Source organism: Lissotriton vulgaris, chromosome 3_2 (assembly GCF_964263255.1).
Source record: "Lissotriton vulgaris chromosome 3_2, aLisVul1.2, whole genome shotgun sequence".
NCBI lineage: Eukaryota > Metazoa > Chordata > Amphibia > Caudata > Salamandridae > Lissotriton > Lissotriton vulgaris.
The window spans coordinates 60,585,958-60,611,864 of record NC_141690.1 but is presented as its reverse complement, the minus strand read 5'-3'; the positions used below and the strand labels follow the sequence as shown (position 1 = coordinate 60,611,864).

Here is a 25,907-nt window from a genome sequence, read left to right as displayed (position 1 = left end):
TTAATGCTGGTACAAATGCAAGCAGCTGGAAAGGGTGGACAGCGGCAACAGGGAACAGGAACGCAAGCAAAGAAACAGAATAATCAGAGCAGAGATGAGGAAGAAAGACCGAGACCGAGAATGGATATCGCGACACTGAAAAAGACAACAAGGTGTCATCAGTGTAACGAAGTGGGACATTGGCGACGCGAGTGTCCTTACAATGTTGAGACAGGGGAATTAGAACAAGAGGAGGAAGAGGTACAGAATAACGTGGTTAAGGGAGCCGCAGCCCCGAAGGGAAAGTTTATCAAAGGGGGGACTCAGACTCCTCGAGCCCCGTTTCCTCAACCACCTCGCATTACAAATGGAGGGAAAACCTATAGACAAATGCCATTGTTTGTAGGAGGAGAAGAATGCTACTACGTTGATCCTCTTACAGGACAACGAGTGAATAGGGAGGAAGACTGTACTCTAGGAGCAGCCCTGGAAGTAGATCAGAGAGGACCATACGTAGAGGCTGAAGTAGCTGGATGTCCTACAACCTTTTTGGTGGATACGGGGGCCACTCGATCCACGTTGAGATCAGCGGTAGTCCCAGGTTTGCCAATATCGGGAGAGACGATTCAGGTGGTAGGAGTCGCAAACAAGAGGATGACAAATCCTTTGACGGAACCAGTATCAGTAAAAATAGGGAATTACAGTGACGAACATCAGTTTGTGATCTGTGATTCTAGCCCTGTGTGTTTGCTAGGAAGAGATCTGTTGTGTAAACTGAATTGCACAATACATTGTACACCTGAAGGAGTAGAAGTACAGACTAATGATGAGGATGCCGATTTTAAAGTTGTAAACTCGCAAGAGTGCGTGGAACTATATCCTACCTTAACACTGGAGGAACTTCCACAGGATTTGAGGGAGAAAGTGTCAGCTGAGGTGTGGGATTTTACTGGAGAAGAAATAGGACTGATCAAAGGAGTAGAACCAGTAAAGATCTTGGTAAGACCCAATGCTGAGTATCCAAGAACTCCACAATACAAGTTGACTCCAGAGACGATTGCAGGGATAAAGCCTGTGATCGAATATATGATTAAACAGGGAATACTGAAGGAGATCGTGGGTAGTCCATGTAACTCCCCGATTATGGGTTTGCAGAAGCCTAGTGGAAAATACAGAATAGTGCAGGATCTTCGGAAGATTAATAACATTGTTGTCTCATGTTGTCCAGTGGTACCGAATCCATCAGTGATATTATTTCAGATACCGTTCCAAGCTGAATGGTTTACCGTGATAGATTTGTGCCAGGCTTTCTTTTCGATTCCTTTAGATGAAGAGAGCCAGTATCTTTTCGCTTTTAAGCTGGAAGATCGCGTCTTAACGTGGTGTCGTATCCCTCAGGGGTATACAGAAAGCCCATCGATCTTTAACCAGCTATTAAAAAGAAATCTTGAAAGTCTAGTACTGCCCAAGAACTCGGTTCTAGTCCAGTACATAGACGACCTCCTGGTTGCGTCAGAAACTGAGGAAGCTTGCAGAGAAGACACCATAACCTTGTTAAATCACTTGGCCGAGAACGGACACAAGGTGTCTCCAAGTAAATTGCAATATTGTATGACTGAAGTGCATTACTTGGGCCATAGGATTGAAAAGGGAAAACGGAAGGTGTCTCCAGACAGGATAGAGGCGATCATGAAAATGAACGCGCCTACAACACAAAGAGAAGTCAGGATGTTTCTAGGTATGGTCGGTTATTGTCGGCAGTGGATAGCCAACTTTTCACTAAAGGCAAAACCGTTACTACAACTGACGCACAAAGGAGTAAGTGATCCGGTACCATGGGACAAAGATTGTTTGATGGCGTTTTTGCAGCTGAGGGAGGACTTATGTCGTGCCCCGGCTTTAGGGATGCCGGATTACACAAAACCATTTTTGCTTTACTGCTGCGAAAGAGAGGGATGCGCGTTAGCAGTTTTAGCTCAGATCCACGGAGATGCGCGCAGGCCAGTGGCGTATTTCTCGGCTACATTAGATCCAGTAGCCGCAGCGTTGCCCGGATGTCTCAAATCCGTAGCTGCAACGGGTGTCAGCATTGAACGTTCTGAAAGTGTAGTAATGGGTCATCAGTTAGTTGTGTACGTACCGCATTCTGTAGAATTGTTAATGACCAGGACTAAGACTCAGCATCTGACGAATAGCAGGCTCACACGCTACGAGCAAGTCATACTGGCTGCCGAGAATGTGACCCTAAAAAGATGCTCCGTCTTGAATCCTGCAACTTTGATGCCACTTCCAAATGAGATTGACGACGAAATTTGTACAGACCATGATTGCCTTGATGTGACTGAACTATGCACCAAACCGAGACCCGATATTGTAGATGAGCCATTGACTGACCCCGATGAAATATTCTTTGTTGATGGTTCATGTGTAAGAGACAATATCGGTCAGCTGAGAGCAGCTTATGCAGTTTGCACAATTACGAGAGTAATAGAAGCCGCTTGCCTGGAAGGAGTACACTCCGCTCAGGTAGCTGAAATTGTTGCTTTGACTCGTGCTTGCTTAGCGGGCGACAAACTTCGAGTCACCATATACACCGATAGCCAGTATGGTTTCGGGGTAGTTCACGATTACGGGCAGTTATGGTCTCAAAGAGGTTACATGACCTCCTCGGGTTCTCCCATTAGGAATGGAGAATTCGTGAGACTTTTGTTAGAGGCATTGCAAGGCCCAACTGCTATTGCAGTGGTCAAATGTGCAGCGCATACAAAAAACGTAGATTTTGTGTCACTAGGTAACCGCTATGCGGATGAAGTAGCGCGTTACTGCGCAGAACAGGGATATTCTCACACTGATGTAAAAGTGGGGGGAATCCAGGAAAGAACTGAATTGACAATGTTGTTGGATACTGTAGATACGTGGGATGAATTAAGAAGTGTTCAGGAAAATGCACCAGATGATGAGAAAAAGAGTTGGGAAACAGCGGGTTGTTCCAGAAGTGAGATGAATTTCTGGATCTCCGCCGATGGAAGAGCAGTTTTACCAAATGAACTTATTAGTCCAATGGCAAGGAAATTGCATGGATCAGCGCACATAGGTAGAGATGCTATGGTGAGAGTATTCAGACAAACGTGGTTTAATCCCAAGTTTAGAGTAGCGGCAGAAGCAGTGTGTCAGCGATGTACGATCTGTCAGCAACTAAACGTGGGAAAGAGAACACCAGTTACGTTGAGTCACATTGGGAGGTCTGGGGGGCCTTTCAATAGAATGCAGCTTGATTTTATAGAAATGCCTAAATGCAATAGACTCAGATACGTTTTAGTGATTGTTTGCATATTTTCTAGATGGGTTGAGGCTTACCCTACACGTAGGTGCGATACACTTACGGTAGCAAAATTGTTACTTAGAGAGTTGATACCGAGGTTTGGGGTGCCATCCTCTTTGGAATCGGACAGAGGAACTCATTTTAACAGCGAAATAGTGAAGATGCTATGTTCAGCTTTGAGTATTGATCAGAAGTTACACTGCAGCTATCGACCAGAAGCTTCAGGGATTGTAGAGCAAATCAACAGCACGATAAAGTCCAGACTTGCCAAAGTTTGTTCAGCAACATCCCTGAGTTGGCCAGACGCACTTCCAGTGGTTCTTATGAGCATACGTAGCACACCGGATAGAAAAACAGGTCTCTCTCCACATGAAGTGCTAATGGGGAGAGCTATGAGATTGCCATCGGTTCCGACTGCAGCTCTAGTGAACATCACAGACGATTTGATCTTGGACTACTGTAAGGGACTATCTGATGCCGTTAATTCTGTGTCCCTCCAGGTCCAGGCTGCAGAGGTTCCATCAGCACAAGATTTGTGCCATGACCTGAGTCCGGGAGACTGGGTCCTGGTGAAGAAGCATGTCAGAAAGAACTGCTTAGACGTGCGCTGGGGAGGACCGTTTCAAGTCATACTTGTGACGAATACTGCAGTAAAGTGTGGAGGTCTGCCAAACTGGATACATGCCTCACACACCCGAAGAGTGCCAACACCTCTAGAAGAAACAGCTCCTCTCTCGGATGAGAATCCAGCGGAAAGCGGAGAAGCCATAGAGGGGGAAAGCCAAGCTGTGGAGGTGAGCGAAGAGGCTGAGACTGAGACGGAACAGGTCGACGAAGGTCAGGATACCAGTGAGACCGAAGTCGCCTCAGGAGAAGAGAGTAATTGGGAGATTGAATCAGATACGGAACAAGCAGAGAGTGATCAAGAGACAAGTCCAAGAACAAGGAGCGGGAGGACAAGGAATGACGAAGCTAGTTGGCCGGAGAGAAGGAGAAGGCCAAGCTTGAAAGCAGATCAAGAAAGAGCCCTTGTCCCGATCGCTGAGGAATCGGACCAGGAAGAGGAAACTACAGACTCAGGAACAGAAAGTCCAAGGAGATCGAGAAGGGTACGTGTGCCCTGCAGAAGGTACGCCACCCCAGAGTGGACTTATCTAGCAGATGTCTTGGGGACAGAAATCTGGGAGAGTGAAGAAAGTGAAAGTAATCGATCACGATCCATTTGTGGCAGTGGAGATATGGATGTTGACGCCTGGACTCGAGACTGAGGGGTTACTGACTTTCACACTTCCCATACCCCCATATTTGAGTCAAATTCAAGATCTAGTGCTAAATAGATTACAGTTTCCGACTTTTGGTCATCAAATTCCAGAGGAAGAAGAAAAAGTCATCCGTTTTGAATTATTAGAAATTGTTGTGAAAGCTGCAGGTGCGAGAATAATTGTTGATGCATAAAAGACTTTTGTATATAAACGATATAAAGAAGAAGATAACCTAGCGCCGAGTGGAAAGAAGAATAAAATTAGGGATTACATTTAGAGGACGGAGAAGGGTTAGGGTTGTCTGTTGCTAAAGAGAAAAAGACATTGGTTGCGAAAAGAGACTTTTTTTTTGATAAAGAGCACTTTACAGACTGAGAAAGCAAATAAAGCGAGCAAAGACTGGAAAAGAAAAACTTTTTCGCAGAAGAAGGAGCTGCGCTGTTTCGATAACATGGAGAACGGCAACCCGAACCGAAAAGCTAGATGTATAGTAGGTACACTGATAGCAGTAGTAATTTTTCTCATAATTACAGTAGTGACAATATCATACACAATAGGACACATAATAGGACATGAAACTGATAAAGAGACAGTAGATATAAAGCCTGTAACGACTTTGAAACCTGCTCTTGTGGGGAAGAACAAGGAGAGCAATGTGATACGTGAAAAGGCGTTATTGGCAGATGAAGCTCGTAGATTACATGTAGACGAGTCACAGGGAAATTATAGGTCAAATGCATATGCTAAACTATTGTACGAGTATATCGATGCCATGGAGGCCAAAGATTGCTATGTTTGTATGCAATTGCCGGCTTCTGTAGACGAAGGCATTAGATATCATCATCTCCCACTGACTTATGGGATAACTTGTAGTTTACTGCTTAGTATATTTTATGGTAGGGAAGGATTCGAGTACTACTTTTCAAATTATGATTCGGTACTGCCTGAAGTTCCGAATTATAAACAAATGAATAAGTGGGACTATTATAAAAAGGAGGATAGATTAGCTAAATTCTTTCTTCCATGGGATACATTAGATACATCATACGCACGCAGAAATAATCTAACTTGCAAGGTGTCAGAGGTTGAGAAGAAGTTCATAGGACAAGTAGATGATAGATACAGAAGGCAGAAGATTCTAAAAATGTCAGGACAATGGAAAACAGATTGGACCGAAGAAGAGAAGGCACATAAAAAGAAAGGGAGCAATGGTCCAATAGCATTGGATAGAACGCAGAAAGGAAAGTTATGTTTAACTCGAAGCAAGACGTATTATGAGAATGTATTTGTAGGTGAAGTGAATTGCGAACATGCTTTTCGTTTAGAGTAATATACGAAAGATTTTATGAAAGGAATGCAAGCTATTCCGAATGTGTATTTTGTATGTGGAAGAAGTGCCTATGTAAAACTACCTGACAATTGGTATGGTTCGTGTTACTTGGCAATTGTCTTCCCCAAAATATATCATGCAAAGGATGTAGTGATAATAGAAGGAAAGGCTTCGACGAGAGCGAAAAGGGAAGTAGGAGATGCAGAAGTGGTTGGAGACGTATTTGGAGCGATGTTTCCTATGTTAGGTTTAATACTTAACGATGTTAAGATCAGGAGACTGGCTACAGTAGTGGATAGATTATCTGCAAGTACTGCAAGGTCATTAATGTTAGTAGAGGGCGAGATGCAGTCGATTAGAGCAATGGTTCTTCAGAACCGACTTGCTTTAGATGTACTGCTAGCAAAAGAAGGCGGAGTTTGTAAGGCTTTGAAGGTTCAGGAATGTTGTACTTATATTCCTGATAATTCAAAACCACTTGAGAAAGTCATACAAAACATTACACAGATTCACCACGAAATCGAAGATTTATCAAAAATAAACGTTTGGGAAAAAGTCGGTCATGGAGTAGGAAAGGTTGGAAGTTGGTTTGCCAACCTTGGTAAAAGCATAGTGTGGTATATAATAAAGCCTGTATTCATAGTATTAATTTGTATAATCACATTGTTAGGTTTAGTAAAATTGTATAAATGGTATAGGTCGAATCGGTTACAATGAACAATGAGAGAGCAAGAAAGGAGATTAGCTGCTTTACAAGATCAACAGTACAAAAGCTTAAGAGCTCTCGAAACGATGAAAAGAGGGAATATTGCAACTAGTTCTGTTTAAAGTTGTTATTCAAATTGCATTTAGTGATGACTCCTAAAAGTCATCAAAGGGGGGACTGAGAGAGCGCAAATTTGAATAAAGAATATGTATAGGCCATATTTACAAGCACATCGTATAACGTAGGAATGAAATGTATATCGTAATGTGAAGTTGACACTTATAGCATATAGATAACCGATATAATCCAAAGTAATATAGGAAATGTAACTGTATTCACTTTAGGACATTTATTAGATTTAGAAGGCCCATATACGTAGTGGGCTGATGTAGAAATGGTGTAGAAATGCTTATGAAATGTAGAACGCGTAAAGTAGAATTCATGTACGTGTGTAATCTTAAACTGGAGAAGCGGCGAGAAATGAAACGTGAAGAAATGCGTAGAACATGTATAACACGATATAGCGAATGAGAATATAAAGTTATACTCTATGTAGTTTGTATTCTATGTATAATGTATTCACACACGTAAGACTTTGCTAAATACGAATATATATATATATATGTTAAAGGTTATACTGTGTAGAAAGCTTTTTGCAAGAAATGTTAGAAGGGTTTAGGTCATTTGTTGTTTTAACCTGACTGACCAAGGCTTTGCAGAAGTGTAGTCCGCTGTATGTAATTTAGTGGGCTCACAGGAGTCGTGAATAGCTGATGTGGACGTGAGAGCCGAGAAGTCTAGCGCTTACTAGATTTAGGGTGACAACGCTGGATGAGGTTTATGACCTGAACGTGATAAGAAGCGCTTAGAATTTGAGACTTGTTTTGAATGACCATTCACAGGACCTAGAAGGGTCAAAGAATCGCAGTTGTAAGTTAAAGTCTTGTTTAAGTTCATATGACTTTTGATCTGAAAGTGTCAGTAGAAGTCGCCAACAAGAAGACGAAGATGACATCTAAAGAAGAAAGGTCAACTTAACGGACGACGCAAAGAGATGAAGCAATGGAAGAAGCCAGAAGCTGACATCATCGGGGAAAGTCCGTGGTGGGCGTCAAGGGGCGTTCCACCCACACTGTGATTGTGTATTTTAGGGACAGCACCCCGGGGATAATATAGCGAAGGCGAGAGGGAACAGCTCGGAGAAAGAAGGACGAAGAGTAGATGACTTGAGCAGATGCGCTGAGAGAGAACAGAGCGCAAGAGAGCAGTAGGCCGAGGACCCTTAGAGAGCGGATGGGTAGGCAGAGAGGGTACTGCTTCTTAAACTTAAGATACCTTTAGAGGCTAAGAGAGTTTGAACTTCGTTGGAATTCAAATTGCTGACACCTTTTTAGGTTAGGAATTTGCGAAGTAGGGATGTCACCTAGTATAGAGTAGGGACAGATTTAACTTGATTAATTTCTCTTTCTGTAGATGACGCAAAGGAACCACTTCACATCGATGCTTTAATTGGCTGATTCTCGAATTGATTCTGTATTCTTTTGTATACTTATTGAGATTATCCTGAGAGAATTGTATTTCGCATTTAAATCTGATTTTATATAAAACTTTCAAAACTTCATCAGTTGTCAGTGGTCCTTCAGAGTTGCGTCAGTTCATGGGGTTTATCTAACCTATGCAGGGTTTGTCTTTTACTCAATGACAGGGAAAAATCGATCCAAAATTGACGAATGAGATAAGTTATTAAATTGATTATAAATTGATATTAAAATCTCATTCCCCGCAGTGTCTTTCTTTTCAGTCTCACGGAGGGGGGCACATTCATTGCCGGCAGCGCGCCCCCCCCCCCGCGTCCATCACTTGCTTTAAGGCCGTTCTGACCTGCCACGGTCTTCGCGCTGTCTCCCCCCCCCCTCTTCTTCCCACCGCTGCAGCCTCTCTCATGGATCACGCTGTGCGGGGGGGGCTGCTTGCCCCACTTGGGCAGAGCTCAATTCATTACCCCCACTCTTCCTCCCCCCTTTTTCTAAAGAGTACTTCCTCTAAAGCTTCATTGCCCATTGTGATTTAATTAAAGAATGCAATTAGTTCAAGGCCCATGCTGAGATTTACGCCCGGCCACTGTGCAGATTATTAGGGATTTAGACCCTCTTATGTAAGTATCCTTTCTGAGCCCAACTTTCTTAATCGATTATAGTGGGTTCCAGATTCCTCACTGAACCTGCTCATTTTTTCTGCAGGTTGTTTTGTTCTCGCTCGCCTCACTGGAGCCTACACGCTCATCTTCTTCACCCCCAGGCCCAACGAGGGCTTGTTTCAGGGTAAAGTAGTGGGCTTAGACCATTGATTCTTTCTATTTTCCCTTTTGGTAAAAGTTAGGTTTCAATGATTTCTCATCTTTTTCCCAGGTATCAACCCTTCCCCCTTTTTCACCTCCACTTTCCTGAGGAAGACCCCGGCGTGAGGGACTCACTTACCTCCAATCCTCTAGGGGTCGAAACGTCGAAATCTGATACATTAGCCAGTTGAAACAACAGCGAAGAATCACTGTGTTTTTGTTATTTGACCATGGCTACTAGAATTATGGATATTGTGTGAATAATTTGGCTTATCTATGTGCCTTCCTGTTGTGTAAATAATATACTGTATGAATCACACTTTCGTTCATTCACTCCCTCATCCTCCCCCTAATCACAACACCCCTACCTTCCCTCTCCCTTCCTGGGACACTGTTTTTAACACTGTGTTAGCAAAAGTATGAATCAAATGAGTGTCCAGTGTGATTAAATACCATTGTACACTAAGTACAATACGTCTTATTCATTCATTGTATGTATATAGTGTCTCTTTTTATGTATATGAAACTATCCACTGGGACCACTGTTCCTATGTGTCACTCAAATGCTAGCCGTCTTGCTGTACCAGTGGCCCTTCCTCTCTTATTATAGTATCACTCACATACTCCCAGAAGCAATATCATACCTCTCACATATTAGTTCTCTAGCCAGACCTAAAACTGTGTGATGAGTGTGATTCCAAGCAGTCTTGGCAGGTCTTTTCCGCCCTCAGTCAGTAGTTGCATCCCACAACAGACACACACATTGGCAAAGCCACTTGGTCTGGTCTGCATTTTTGGTTATCAGAAAGAGTTATTGTCATTATCAATGCTTGCCTTTTTAATGGTGATACTACTTGTAATGGCCAGGTAGAATGTTCATTGTGTGCCTCATAAAAAGCTCCATTTAATTTACTTAATAAAAGCAATTCGTTTTATAGTCTGCACAATCGAGTTATAACTAATTTGTAATCTAAAATAATATACTCATTGGAGAATGCCAACTGTCTCGGGAAAAACAAAGATTTGTTTTTACAAAGTAAGAGGTGTGTTAAAATATGCATACATGTTGATTATCTTTGTTTCTGAATAATATTATATTTATCATGTGCTTTTTATTTTTAATTCTAGTTAAGCCTTCACAGATCAGACATTAAAATTGAGTCTCTTAAAGAGGACGTCAAGGAGTTCTTGAAAACAGCAGGTCTGTATAAAAGTAATTATTATGTTGTACTTCGATAACAAGTGTGTGCAAAATGCAAATTCAGCTTAAATTGTTACCTTATCTCAGCTTACTTTAATAATTAGTTGGCAGAATATAAGATCTCTTCCATCCGTATTTGAAACCCCAAAATAAGTTTCAGATTGATCTCAGCTAGATAGTACTTAGATTCCTGTCAAATGTTATAATGCTAGAAAAAGTTGCCAATTTAATTGAGTGAGAAAATTGAAAGATTTCCTGAAACTTTGCTTTACGCAGTCTTGTGTACTGTTTGGTTCTAGAAGGCTGGTTCAAGCAGAACAATGCCTTGCATGCTGCCAGTATCTAATGTGACTTTGTTTTACACAGACATTCTCCTGCATGGCATTGTCATTTGACAATGGAAGGCAGAGTACAGGGACACGAGCATCATTCAGAAAACAAAGGGCAGGTAGGAGTTTCAGGGGCAGTACATAGAGAACGAGGGGCAGGGGGTAGAGGCAGGGGTAGCACACGGACCACTGAGGGCTGGTGAGAGGGGCAAGGGCAGCACATGAACAACGGAGGACAGGCGGGAGGGGCTGAGTGGTGAGAGGAGATAAAAAACAATGTTTTAAAAACAAAAAACACTGGCATGCCATAGTTATTGTTCAGTGAGCTAACAGTAATTTACTCCCCGCAAAGCACTGTTTGACCTCACATATTAAATCACTCATGACATGTAAAATGACATCATTAATAACGTCACTGATGATATCACTAAAGACATTGTCCAATGAATGTGACTTTGGCTTTACTCTTTCCATACTCAAAGGTATTCAGCGAGCTACACCTAGACCCAATGTATGATGTCTGTAGTGCTAATAGGTATAACCTTTCACATCATTCAGGACATGAAGCTTCTCTGTGAAATCACCCACATTTAGTTGATAATATGATATTTTACTAGTATTTAGTTGCGTAAGATAGCTAATTTATGCATCAATGCAATCAGTTTATTAAACCTTGAATACCACTTAAAAGAGTGTTTGTTCATTATTTACCTTAATGAGATGTACCTATTAAATACCTCATCTGACATAAAATTTTAAGTCAAAGGCTATACGTCTATGCATTGTCCACTGATAAGGCATGTACAACCAGGTCCTATGCACAACCCTCTATGGTTTGTGAAAATAGCTTACACATATTCATGAATTGAGCAGAATGGTGTACACCATTAATTAGAACAACACTTACCATTATACTGCATCTTGACCTGTTTGTACGTGAGTCACCTATATGTTATACATTCTTCAACAATGTATAATGTCTCAAAAGTTTCACTGAACTTCTGGAAATAAATATCTGCACCTTATAAATATCCAGTTTATATAGAAATTGTTAATAGCATGATAATCTTCAACATAGGCATGGGCAACGAAATCAACAGGTGAATAATGACTTCCAAGAAGAAGCTTTAGTTTTTCTCACAAATTTTGGCAACAGGACTTTGATTAAAGCCACAAACTATTTGTGACATACATCTGTGTTAGAAATTGTGTCTCTAGTTGGCAGAGGTTTGCACCCTGCCCAAGTAGTAAAACAAATCCTATTCAGGGTAAGTCAGGTAAACTACCTAAATTAACCTGTGCTCACTATTAGAAACGGAGTCTCTAGTTGGCAGTGGTTTACACACTGTCCAAGTAGGGACCCTCACTCTATTCAGGGTAAGTTAGACCCTCAAAATAACGTATGCTCACCCCCTTGGTAGTTAAGCAAGAGCGGTCAGGCTTCTTTCAGAGATACTGTGTAAAGTATTTGTATACACACACACAGTAACATGGTGAAAACACCTCAAAAGGACTCTACATCAGTTTATAGAAAAAAATATATTTATCTTATTAAAACAAGACCCAAACGACAAAAATCATCATACAAAACTCAAGCTATGAATTTTCACAGGTAAATAACGTTATAGTTCTTTAGAAATCAATGGTTGCACTAGACCAAGATAAAGTACCTTAAATGCGGTAAAATTCAAAGACAATGCGTGGCGTAGGGGAGGTGAGGCATCAAAAAGGAAGGTGATATGTTGTTCCTTACTGTTATGCAGGTTGGTGGCATGTTGGAGCTCGGGGACAGTGCGTTTTTCAGAGGAAGTGATGCGTTCCTGTACGCAGTGATGCGTCAGTTCCTTAAGGTAGTGCAGAGTTCTTTGAGTCACTAACGCCTGGTGACAATGCGTGACATTGGGAAGGTGATGCATTGGGCAAATACCTCGGTTCCTTACTGCGGTGCTGTCGGTAATGAAATTGGCACCCAGAGACTATTCATCAGTGATGCATCGAAATTCAAGTTGAGCTGTGTCAAATCCACAGCTGTGAAGCAGGCATGGCGTGGGGGTCTGAGCGGTGCGTCCTGGACTTTGGTGATGAGGTTCTCGAGACTCACACAGCGGGTTTTCTTCAGAGGCAATGTGGCCCAAAGTCTGGCCAGGCTTGTTGCGTCGAGTGGGGACCACGCTTCGGTGCCGGCAGCGGTGATGTGTCGAGTTTTGCAAATGTTTCCAATCCAAGGGAAGTCTACTTTCTTTATTCTAAAGAGTCTAGAATAGTGAATCCTATCTTCATATCTGACCTCTCAATCAAACTTTAATTTCATAGAACGATTTCCTGTTCAAATTATCCAACTTTCGACTGCCAAATGCCAATGTGTACTAGCCAAACACTAGTGCGTTCACAGAACTCGCTGGTGTTTGGCAGCCAAATGTTGGATAATTATAGTGTTCTAGAGACTTAGGAGTAAAGAAAGAAGACTCTCCTTGTATTCGAAACAAGTAACACTGTGTCACAGATTTGTGTTCTGGCTGCTGGAATGTTCAAGGGAAGAATTCACATGAGTGCTCATTTGTTCTGAGTCCTGAGGACAACCCATACATTTTAAGGGTTCAAAACGCGTCAACAGTTTTTCTAAGCAACGAGTGCATTCAAAACAGTGGACATTGGTGCTCAGGGGTGTAATTGATTAAAGTATTGTATTAGTATGAATAAAATATTGTAGTAGTACCATCCTTCAAAATCATCCTTTTAGCACGGTTCGGTTGTAAAGTCCAATACTTAGGATGTATAATATAATAAATAAGCTCCTTTAGGGCAAGGTGAAGCCAGAACTTGGGCACAGTTTTTCTATTCATGTGTTTTAGAAAAATGTTTTGGATTTGTCATGATGTTTTCTGTATTGTGTATGGGGTAAATGTATTAAGCATTTTATGTTTATTGTATGGCATGTATATTCTGTGTATGATTACACAATCCAGAGTACGACTATTTGTTGTAGAAAAAAACATTTGAAGTATTTGAAGTAGATTCATGAAAAAAACTAAATAAATGGTGATTACTGTAATTTGGTTGTGTATTCAGGGATTCAAGTCAGATTATGTGAATGTGAGTCAGTATTGGCAATTGTGTTGTAGCATTTTAAAAGTGGCTTTTTCAGATCTGCAATTTAATCACCAACTTCACTAACGATGTATTATTTAATTGTGATTTCAGAGACACCAAACTTCAATTTTCTATCAGTTCCCAATTGGAAGATACATTTGTAAGATGCTACAAGGCAGGTCCAAAGCTAACCTATTGGCGAGATAGGTCTTGATGTACTGAAAAATTAAATTAACAGTATTTCACTATCAGGACTTGAAAAACCCACCAGTACATGTTCTACATTTATTTTAAATACACTTAACACTGCCCATGAGGCTGCCTTGGGCCCAACTTAGGGGTGTCCTACATGTAATAAAAGGGAAGGTTTGGGCCTAGCAAGTGTGTGCACTTGCCAGGTCGAAATGACATTTTAAAACTGCACACACCGACACTGCAGTGGCAGGTCTTGGACTTGTTTTCAGGGCTACGTAGGTGGGTGGCACAAGCAGTGCTGCGAGCCCACTAGTAGCATTTGACTTACAGACCCTGGGCACACACAGTGCACGGTACTAGGGACTTACTAGCAAATGAAATAGGCCAATCAAAGGGGAAAAAAATTAACATCACATTTCAGACCGGGAGAACTTGCACTTTAGCACTGTTTAGCAGTGAATGAATAAATAAATTGATGAAATGACTTGTAGAACAATGATTACCCAGAGGCGTCTTGGTGCCATAAGACTTGGGGCCATATGTATCAAAAACAATTTTTGAGATTCTCAAATTGCGATTTTCAGCAAATCGCAATTAAAGAATCGCAAAATGCAATGTATGTAGAATTTGCAAAAAATGTAGCGAATCCTACATATTCCTTTTTGCGAATCGCAAATTGAGATTCGCACATAAGGAATTCATTCCCATTCATTCCTATGGGCTAGGAGGCCAATAGGAATGAATGGGAAGACATTCTCAATTTGCGATTCAAAATTAGAGAATCACAAATTGAGAATGCAATTTCAAGGGTGCCAGGGTGTCAAAAGGACACCCTGTTACACCCCTGAAATATGTATGTGTGCACATGTGGCGCACATACCACGTCACTTTGAAAAATGCAAAAAAGTGAATTTTTCAAAGAAATCACAAATTACCACCAACTTGAAGTTGGTGGTAATTTACGATTCCTTAAGGCCAAATTGCTCTTTTTCTGTGCTTCTTACATTGCATTTAAGGAATCGCAATTTGCGATTCCTTAAATGCAATCGCAAAATAGGGAATCGCAAATTTTGCGATTCCTTATTTTGCGAGTGGTTTTCTTTCTCATACTTTGCACACCACTAAATTGCGATCGCAAACACTGAAATTCTGCAAATTTTAGCGTTTGCGATTGCAATTTAGCTTGATACATATGCCCCTTGGAGCAGTAAATCCTCGTTTGTCAGTTTGATGAAGAACCACATTTTTAGCGATTTCCTAAATATGGATAGAGAGGCAGCTACCTTCAGACTATAAGGGAGTCGATTCCAGTGTAGAGCCATACACCTGAAAAAACTTCTGCCACCCCAAGATGATTGTTAGAACGATGGCACCACTAAGTGCATAGCAGAGCTAGAACGGAGAGTCAGCTTGCCACATACCATCTCAGGCTCTTCTCGAAGTATATTATAACATGCCCATTGTCTTAAAACCAGCAAAAAAAATGTCAGCAGACAATCAAAAACAGGAGGTCAGAGGCATAAAGACAAGTGAAATCGCATCAAAAGATGCTAGGTCCAACACTTACCTTCTGATAGCATGTGTTAGAAGCCAGAATTCCTGCACGCACCGTTGTTGTCAAGTGCGCGACTCGGACCCCCCACTCCCACGTTAGGCCACGAAAGGACACCATCCGAGACAGCCCTGCTCACCCCCTTAGTAGCTTGACACGAGCAGCCAGGCTTATCTCCAAGGCACGAGTGTTCAGTATGTGCAGCCACGCCCACAGCAATCCCAATGATGTCACCACAAATGGACTCCACACGAGTTTGTATAAAACAAGTACACTATGTAATCAGATGTAAGAAATGACCACACAATACAACTTCCACATATATACACTGGGTAAAATTGTTTCCGGTGGGTTGGGCGGTCCTAATCCCTAACCACCGCTTCTAACTAACAGTTACGCTGACTTTTAACTGTTCTCAACAGGTTAGGTACGTCATATCACTAGATTCACACATATTGCAAATTACAAGGAATACTGCTCTACTTAACGATGGGTTCCTGTACAGTACCACAGTGAAACAATGCAATGCGTAGCGTCAAGATCATGTACTGAGTCAACACAAGATAATGCAACTCGGTCCGCTACCAGCATGCCCTATGCAAGAAAGGAATACAGCAATGCGTCACGCTGCAATTACGTACAGTGTGATAGGAAAACAATGCAATGCGTATCACCACCAGCATGCCCTGTGCACGGAAGGAATAAGGTAATGTGTCACAGTGCAATTCAGTAAAGTGCAGTAAACAATCAATGTAGTGCGCTACGCTATCATAATGTATCCTGCAAGAGAAACCGAACGTAGTGCGTAGTGCACTAACACCTACGTTCGTTAAGCACCTCTAGTGTCAGACGTGGTTCAATAGTTCGATAGTTCATTAGCAGCAAATATGCAAAGTGCTATACAACTGTTTTTAGAAGTGTGCGACCGGTTGCCCCCAACACGGATCATCAATGACACCCAAGTTCCACTCTGGTCCTGGCCCATGTATTGCCCCGTGCGGGACCAGCACAGACCGAGATCTATGCAAGAAAGGAATACAGCAATGCGTCACGCTGCAATTACGTACAGTGTGATAGGAAAACAATGCAATGCGTATCACCACCAGCATGCCCTGTGCACGGAAGGAATAAGGTAATGTGTCACAGTGCAATTCCGTAAAGTGCAGTAAACAATCAAATTACAGGGCTCGACAAATCCACTCGCCCGCTCGCATTTGCGAGGAAGAATGGATGAGGACGAGCTATTTTTAGGTCCTACTCGCCCTTTCTGGCGAGTAGGAAGTCAAACTAACTTTTGTCCTCTGTCTTTAAAAACAGAGCAAAAGTGACAAGTTAACACGATTTAAAGGCATTTTTATTGCTCAAAAAGGGAAAGAGCAATAAAGATGCCATTAAATCTTGTTATCTTGTCACTTTTGCTCCGTTTTCAGAGACGGAGGTCAAGTGGGTTGCAGTCAGGTCGAGGGGATTTTCCATGGTACTAGACCTTTAGGTCTAGTACCATTTTTCGGATTTGTCGAGCCCTGAATTAGTGCGCTACGCTATCATAATGTATCCTGCAAGAGAAACCGAACGTAGTGCGTAGTGCACTAACACCTACGTTCGTTAAGCACCTCTAGTGTCAGACGTGGTTCAATAGTTCGATAGTTCATTAGCAGCAAATATGCAAAGTGCTATACAACTGTTTTTAGAAGTGTGCGACCGTTGCCCCCAACACGGATCATCGATGACACCCAAGTTCCACTCTGGTCCTGGCCCATGTATTGCCCCGTCCGGGACCAGCACAGACCGAGATCTGGGCTGAAGCAATAGGTGCACACAGCTGCCATCAGCGAGAGGCCGAGAGAGTGTCCCTCCGGGCCCGCACCCCATCCCAGGCGATGATCCACTTTACCTGGGGGGGGCACAACCCCACTCTCCTCTCCTACTGCAGCGGCTTGGCCTGACTCCAGAACCTTGTCACCACGGGCAAGGCGCGCTCAGGCCGGTAGTTCAGCTCCTGCAGTCCGGGCCGCCAACGTTCAGCGCAAACTCCTTCCACAAAGCCTTCCACACGACGCTGGTGCTAACTCACATTGCCTTCGGGGCCCAATCACTTGGCCCTCCTTTCCAGCGCTGTTAGGACTTCTTCGCTCCCTGGTGCTCACCGCTCCCCGGTACTCCTCACCAGCACCTTCGGTGGCACCATCGACACGCACCCCCAGCACGTACGAGACTCACTCTGTCTCCTGGTGCACACGGTCTTCCGGCACTCTCCACTAATGCCCGGTCGCACCACGACACGCACACTGCGTGTTTGAGTCTCACCTCTCCACCACACGCCGATCTGTGTGAGACTCACTCCTCCTTAGTGCTTATGATGTCCCAGCACTCTCCACCAGTGTATGGACTGCACTGCAACTCGCACCACCTGCGCATCCTGAATCTCTGCTCTCTTCCACGATGCCCACAATCCACAGGCGCTCCAACACCTGTAGCTGCACCTAGACACGCACCCTGGGCGTCAGAGTCTTGATTTGCTCTGGGTGCCCACAATCACCTTAGGCACCCCTTCCGAGGTCTCAGGCTTCCACAACACAGTCCCACCACCGCGCCACTTGAGACTTCCTGGAAAGTTTTATGTGCCTGTGTTTCTGAACAGGAAGCCAGCTCACCTCGGGCCCTTGGGGCACATGACGCAGCACACAGCAAAGTCCTTCTCAGAAAGAAGGGGGGACACGACCCACTGCAGCGCCCCTTCAGTCTCTCCTCGGTTAAGAGCTACAAACTGCCCACAAGCCCCAGATCACGAAGCAAGGGTCAAGTGTCTGCCACAGCCTATTCAGCAACTCTTCCTGAGGCAGAGGTTTTCTTCCCGATCACGGACAGGTCAAAGCCGCCAGAGGCTCGACCAGTCCACTGCGTCTTCAAAGTGCTCCCAGCACTTGTCTGAACAATACCGAGACCGTTCTCGAAGACATCATCAACATGACCAAACCAAAGTCTTGGGGTTACAGTTCTTCCAGTTACACCCTTCATTGTCTTCGAAGTTTCCTTGTGCTCAGGAGTCCCCGACCCCTTCCTAAATCAGTCTTGCGTATCTTGGGGAAAAGCAAAAAGTTTTAGTGAACAATAGCCAAGAAGGCCAAGTCCAACAGCTTGGCACAGAGCTAAACTTAAGAGGCAAAGTATAAAGTATTTGTGAACCACTTAAATTACAGTAACACAATGAAAACTTCACAAAAGACTCCATTCCAATTTAGACAAATAGAGATTATTTATCTGAGTAAAACAAGACCATAACGACAAAAATGTAGAACTCGAGATATGAATTCTTAAAGATTGAATGTGAAAACAATGCTTTGAAGTCACTAGCAGTCAAAAAAGGTTACTTGAGATTGCAAGGGACCGGTATAAATCCGAAGTTCAGGCTGACTACCATGGAGGGTGGGCCAGCTACAGAACCTACGCAGGGTCCACTGAAAAATTACGATGCGTCGGTTCCGATTCACTCAGACGGGCCACTGCGTCATTGTTGAGCTTCGCAGACAATGTCAACGGATCAGCGCTGCATCATCATCAAGCCCCACAGGTATGACCTTGGATCTGTGCTGCATCATCATTGAGCCTCACAGTCTGCATCCGGGTCGTCATCGATTCAGCAGGGTGCCGAAGAGCGATGCCTCGATTTTTCTCACGCAGTCGGCTTGAAGCACCGGTTTCCCAGAAAAACCTACTTCTGAGACTCCGGACTGAGGGAGCACCTCTTGCAAGGGCAGTGTCCAGCAGCAAAGTTGCAAGAAGTCTTTTGTGCCCCTGAGACATCAGAAAACAGGAGGCAAGCCCTTGTAGAATCTTGGGTTCCAGGATGTAAAGAGTCCAGTCCCTCTCAATCCCAGGCAAGAAACATCAGGCTAACACAGCAGAGCAAGTTGCAAAGTGGCAGTCCCTCCTGTAGCACATCAATCGGTAGCCCAACACAGCAATGCCGGTAGCAAAGTGCAGTCCCTGCTACAGCACAGTAGCTCTTCTTCCAGGCAGAATGTCCTTGTTTCCAGCTGAGTTTTGATTTGGCGGTGTCAGGGGTCCAGTACTTATATCCAAATGTGCTTTATTTTTATTTATTTTATTTATTTTATACAACCTGATGAGCGCACGATTACCCGAGAGTGTCTTGGCGCTAGACAGAAGATCGTAATGGAGCTAGATTTATAAGTGATTAGCTTGGACTATTGATTAAATAACCAGGTTTTTAGTTGTTTCCTGAAAAGAATTAGTGTGGGAATGCTCTTAAGTTGATTAGGAAGGGCATCCCATAGTTTGGCCATGGCAATTGAGAAGGACCTGTCTCCCCATGTAGCTTTTCTTGTTTTGGCTATCTCTAGAAGATTTGCCTTGGCGGATCTAAGAGTGCGAAGTGGCCTGTATGGGCAGAGGGCATGTTTTAGAAAGAGTGGACCTTTTTCATGGATGGATTTGAAGGCTATACACAAAGCCTTGAATTTGATTCTTTGCCTCACAGGTAACCAGTGAAGTTTTCGAATGACATTTGAAATGGGTTTAAACTTAGGTGTTCCGGTGGAAAGTCCGGCGGCTGCATTCTGTACCAACTGAAGTTTGTTTAACACCTGTCTTGTGCATTAAGCAGAAGGGCATTAAAGTACTCAACTCGGGACATAAGTAAAGTGGAAATCAAGGTATTTATGGTGTTTACGGGAAGGTAGGTTTGTAGTTTTTTGATAATTTTTAACGTGAAAAAAGAAGCCGAAACTAAGGAATTTGCTTGATGTATATAGGAAAGTTTGTTGTCAAAGATCACTCCCAGGTTCCTGACCTTGGTGACTGGGACAGGTGGAGGTCCTAGATCTTGAGGCCACCAAGTGGGGGACCAACTAGGAGTGAGCTTGCCAAATACCATGACTTCGTTTTTTTCCGAATTGAGCTTTAAACAATTTTTACTCATCCAGTTACTGATGGCATACATTCCCCGTTGAAAGTTATTAGCTACTTCCAGTCCATTGTTATTAATAGCCAGGACAAGCTGGGTATCGTCAGCATAGGATGTAACTGCTAGGCGATGAGCTTTGATGATCCTCGCTAAGTCCGCCACATAGATGTTAAAAGTGTTGGACTCAGCGAGGATCCCTGGGGGACACCACAAGGAAGAGAAAAGGAGCAGGAGGAGTATCCGCCCATGGACACAGATTGTTCCCGGTTGGGTAAAAAGGAAGAGAGAAGGGAGATGGCGTTCCTTGAGACTCCGGATTTTTTGACACGGTCGATCAAGGTGGAGTGATCGACTGTGTCGAATGCTGCGGAAAGATCGAGCATTATAAGTACAGCTGCACCTCCTCTGTCCAAGATCATTCTGATCTCATCAGAAGCTTCTATTAGTGCCGTCTCCGTGCCATGACCCTTTCTAAATCCAAACTGCGAGTCATCAAGACAGTTGTTATTGTCTATGAATTCAGAGATCTGGCTGTTCATGATTTTTTCTATGATCTTGGAATGAAAGGGAAGACATGCTATTGGCCTATAGCTCGTGACCTTAGAAGGATCTAGAGTGTTTTTTTTAAGTAGAGGTTTAATTACTGTTCTTTTCCATATTGAAGGGTAAATGCCTGAGGTGAGCATGGCATTATAGATGTCAGAGAGTGTTTGAGAGATAATAGCAGGAGCCAGTTTAAGTATTGAGGGAGGACAAGGTTCATTGGGAGAGCCAGAATTGACGGTCATCCTGAGTTTGTGGACTAATTCTGGTGAAACTTGATCAAAGGAAAAAGTGGGTAACTTGGTAGAAATAGGGTCCGAGATAGTGTGGGAAATTGTAATGTCATTGTTAAGATTGTTAAATTTTGAATAAATGTCACAAACTTTATCTTGAAAGTAAGTTGACAAGGCATCGCACATGGATTGAGACACCTCTTTAGAAGTAGATTTGTCCTGACTTGTAAGATGAGAGACAACCTGGTAAAGTTGTTTAACCGAGTCTTGTGCTGACTCAATTTGATTGTTAAAAAATATACTTTTCTGAGTAATGATCATATGTTTGTATTTAATTAATTTCTCCTTATAACAGATCTTTTCATGAGGGTCGTATTTTTGACGCCACTTACGTTCTTGTCGTCTACAACTTTGTTTTTCCAGCCTAAGAAACTCATTGAACCAGGGGGCTGAGTTAGATGTTCTATTAGTGGATTTTTTTTAGTGGGAACAGTGGTGTCAACTAGGCTTTGAAGGCAATTGGTGTAGATGGTGGCTGCAGTTTCGGGATTAGAAGTGTAAATATCCTGCATCGTGTGTAGTTTGCTCTTAAAGTCGTCAATATTAATACTTTTCCATGATTTGAAAGTGTTGGTATTACAAGATTTGATGGGAGGGCAAATATTAAAACATTCGGCTGAATGGCCGGTCCACGTGAGGGGCAGTGTTTTCTCTATAGAGAGAGATTTAAGATTGGAGAAGATTCTGTCTAGTGTATGTCCTGCTAAGTGCGTGGGGGAATGGACGAGTTGACTTAGGCCTACTGCAACCATTTCGGTAAGGAGGGCAATCGTATCAGGATCACCACAGAGATTGCAGTGAAAATTAAAATCACCTATAATGGTGAAATTATTATCCCCTGCTACGGGCTCCAAGAGATGACTCAGAGAGGATAAGAATGCTGAGCGAGAACCAGGAGGGCGGTAAAGCAAAACATCTCTAAAGGAGCTAGAGTATGGAGTGAAAAATGTGAAGTTCATTGCTTCACATGTGCTAGTAGTTATGGGCTCCATTCGCAGGACGAAAGTATTGCGATGTATTATCGCTATGCCACACCTTTTTTTAAAGGTCTGTCATGTCTGATATTTGCAAAGCCCTTTGGCGTGGCCGTGGTGAAATCAGGGTCAGAAGCCTGGTCACCCCAGGTTTCGGTAAGGAATAAAATATCTAAATCCCAGTTTTCAATGAAGTTGGCTATTTCGTAGCTATGTTTGGGGAGAGATCTAACATTAAGAAGTGCCACTTTAATTGTTTTAGTAGACCTATTATGAGTTTAGTTGGTGGAACCCAGTAAATGAGGGTTATCCATAATTTGGAAGGAGCAGTGAGGGCAAGTGTAAGGAGAGTCATTTAAAAGACGCATGTCTATGGGAATGCAGGTATTACTAGTGGTATTAAGCGTCTTAAGATAAGCAGCTTCATACTGGATTCCAGAGGAAGAAAGGCATGAGATGTGAGGACCAGGGGGGGTGGCCCTAGGCCGGTTCTGGCGCGGACGGGCTCGCCTTTGGCGCGCGTCCGCTGCGCCCGTCTGCTGCGCGTCCGGGAGGGGGGTGTCATTTTATGTTGTTGAGGGTGGGAGGGCCGAGCAATTGGTCTGCTTGCCCTCTGAATCACCCAAGATGGCGTCGAGAATGATTTGCTCCGATGCAGCGCCTAATCGGCTGCTGTTGGCCACAAATTGAAATGCAGGCGTGCATGCGAGTATTGAAGTGGGTAAGTAAGTGCCCAGGGTAAAGAGTTAAAAATACAAAATACAGTTATTAAAATCGCTAATCAAAACGTTCCCGGCTTCCGCCTCAGGAACCTAAACTCTGTCTGTCAGTACTGTGAGCGCCTGCGATAATGCGGCTTTTATGCTGGTGAGGGTGGGAGGGCCGAGCAATTGGTCTGCTCGTCCTCTGACTCACCCAAGATGGCGTCGAGAATGATTTGCTCCGATGCAGCGCCTAATCGGCTGCTGTTGGCCACAAATTGAGATGCAGGCGTGCGTGCGAGTATTGAAGTGGGTAAGTAAGTGCCCAGGGTAAAGAGTTAAAAATACAAAATACAGTTATTAAAATCGCTAATCAAAACGTTCCCGGCTTCCGCCTCAGGAACCTAAACTCTGTCAGTCAGCTTTGAAGAGGGGAAGACATCAAAGAGGCCTTTGAAGATCCCTTCCTTTCATGCCCTGGCCCCAGACACGGTTCAGGGGAATATGCAGCTCTTTGGGTGGGGGCAGGCACAGCCCTATTAAGGTGCACCTCAGGAAGGCTCATCAGTCTGGTGTTGGGCCATCAGAATGCAAATGACACACCCCAGTTCCCTTTGTGTAACTGTCTAGAGGGAATGCACAAAAGCCCAGCTCTCACCCAACCCGACGTGTATTCAGGGACGAGCAGAGGCACAAAATGGTTAAAGTAAGAAAATGGCAACTTTCTAAAAGTGGTATTTTCAGACTTTTTAAAATCCGACTCCATCTTAAATTTTGATTTTAAATTGAGAGCTCAGAGACACCAAACAAAAAATGTCATCTGCTCCCAATTGGAAATTACACTTTAGAGGTGATTAAGGCAAACCCAATGTTAACCTATTAGAGAGATAGGCCTTGCAGCAGTGAAAAATGAATTAAAGAGCATTTCACTACCAGGACATGTAAAACTTAAAAGTGCATGTCCTACCTTTTAAATACACGGAGCCCTTTCAACGGAGCTACCTAGGCCTACCTTAGAGGTGACTTACATGTATAAAAAAAAAGGTTTGAGCATGGCAAGTAGGTTAACTTTCCAGGTTGAAATGGAAGTTTAAAACTGCACACACAGGCTGTGCAGTTGTAGGCTAGAGCCATGTTTAAAGGGCTACTGAGTGGGTGGCACAATCTGTGCTGCAGTCCCACTAGTAGCATTTAATTTACAAGCCTTAGGCACATATAGTGCACTTTTCTAGGGACTTAAAAGTAAATTAAATATGACGATTGTGGATAAACCAATGTTACCATATTTAAAGTATAGAGCAAAAGCACTTTAGCCGTGGTGAAGTGCCCAGAATCCTAAAGCCCCTAAGTAAAAAGATAAGAACCAATACTCTGGGGGGGAAAAATAATGCCCCGAACTATCCAATTGGATATATAGCAAACATTTTATTCTCAATTCAACAATAAAATATAGAAAATCAAACCCACTGGGGTAATCCTCAACAAGTGTTAACACCATGGAGCAAACAGGCAAAGAACATTAAGTGTCTATTAATAATGTACATAATAAAAGTCACTTATTTGTAGAACAACACACTACTGCACCCAAGAATCATATATACAAATTTATAGGGTCAGAGTGTTTTTAGGTCAACAACGTTTCGATCCATTTGTAATACAGGATCGTCATCAGGAAAACAGAATTATATGCCTGATTACATAACTCATATACAGAAGTTAACAGCCTGAAGTGAGTGGAGCCCTTGGGATTTTGTATTTCCCTTTCGCCTAATGTCTTTTTTTTTGTCTATTAGTTTATCAACCCTCTTAGAAATTTCTCTGATTACTTGATATCCTGGGAGAAGAGTGCTTAAGAGATAGCTTTGCGATATTACAATTGCACACTTTTGGGGAACTTTAACGTGCATAATGACGTATTGACAGATAGAGGGGGTAGTTTTTTTGTTGGAGTGTAGTTGGTTGAATCATTATCTCATACCATTCAGCTGGGTCTATGACAGTGGTGCCCAGGAGTTGGGTAGGAAACGTGGAGTTGAATCGCAAGTTCAGATTAAAGTCCCCCTTCAGCATTTTTTGAGGACAAGATTGTTTAATTACATTTCTCTTTGTCTGTGCCTCTAGCCTATAAATGTGGCAGCATTGCCTTGGAAGAAGTTTCTTGCTCTAAGAGTATGCTGCCTCAGCAGTCTAATGCAAACACCTGTTATATGACTCAGTTTCGTTCTTTTCCTCTGGAACTAATTTCTCAGACTCTCCCTTTGTAAATCAGGCTCCTCAGATGATCCATGTCCATCTGTCATGATGGGTAAAATGATTGCACCAAAGTTTCAGCAACATTTTCACAGCTTGGTTTCTTCAGTTTACATTCCTTGTGGTTGGAAAAGAGTGAAAGTAGTATCTTTGCCACAAAAAAACCACTGTCAACCCAGAAGTATTGACTAACTTCCATTTGATATTCCTTCTGCCAGCTGCTTCTAAAATTTTTAGAAACATTAGTTAATATTCAGCTGACAGCATATTTGCAAGCAACTCTCTTCTGCACTATTTGCAGGTTGACTTTCGCCAAGGCCATAGTACTGAGGCAGCTCTTCTCGAGATCACAGAAATGTTTGCACTCACACTGGATAAAGGGGATAGTGCTGTTCTCATCCTGTTAGATTTGTCTGAGGTGGTTTATGCGGTCTAACATGTATCCTACTACAACGTCTTTTGGAGGTTGGTATCTGCGTTAAGGTTTGGGGATGGCTCAAACCATTACTTGAAGAAAGAGAACTACATGTATGACTGGCCCCCTACCAATCAGCATCAAACAGATTGTTATTTAGAGCGCCTAGGTATCCTCACTTAGTACTACAACATTTAATATTTACATAGTTCCTCTCAACAAGTTGATTGAATCTTTTGGCTTTAGAAATATTTCATATGCAATGACATGCAGCTTCTTCTAACAATAGATGCCTCTTCCACTTTTCTAGTGGCAGCGCCAAAATTTGGCCTCATAGACACCATGCTTTAGCTGAGAGAGAACCATTTGCTAGGCAGTGAGTACAAAACATAGATCCTCTTGTTTGCCGAAATAAATTAAGAATGGTTGCTTATCTGCTGGGCCCAGGATCTGCCTACCCCTCCGAAGCCTGTTTCTTCAGTGAGTAATATAGGAGTACA

General features: G+C 42.9%; 1 protein-coding gene across 2 annotated transcripts in view; it reads left to right on the top strand.

Moving 5' to 3' along the window:
- The window catches only part of TBC1D19 (TBC1 domain family member 19), a 989,099-nt gene that overhangs the window by 204,948 nt on the left and 758,244 nt on the right, over window positions 1-25,907 (top strand). For both annotated transcript variants that reach the window (XM_086964506.1, XM_086964505.1), the window contains exon 2: window positions 10,066-10,138. In XM_086964506.1, coding sequence (XP_086820632.1) covers window positions 10,066-10,138 — 73 coding nt within the window. The remainder of the gene's footprint in view (window positions 1-10,065; window positions 10,139-25,907) is intronic.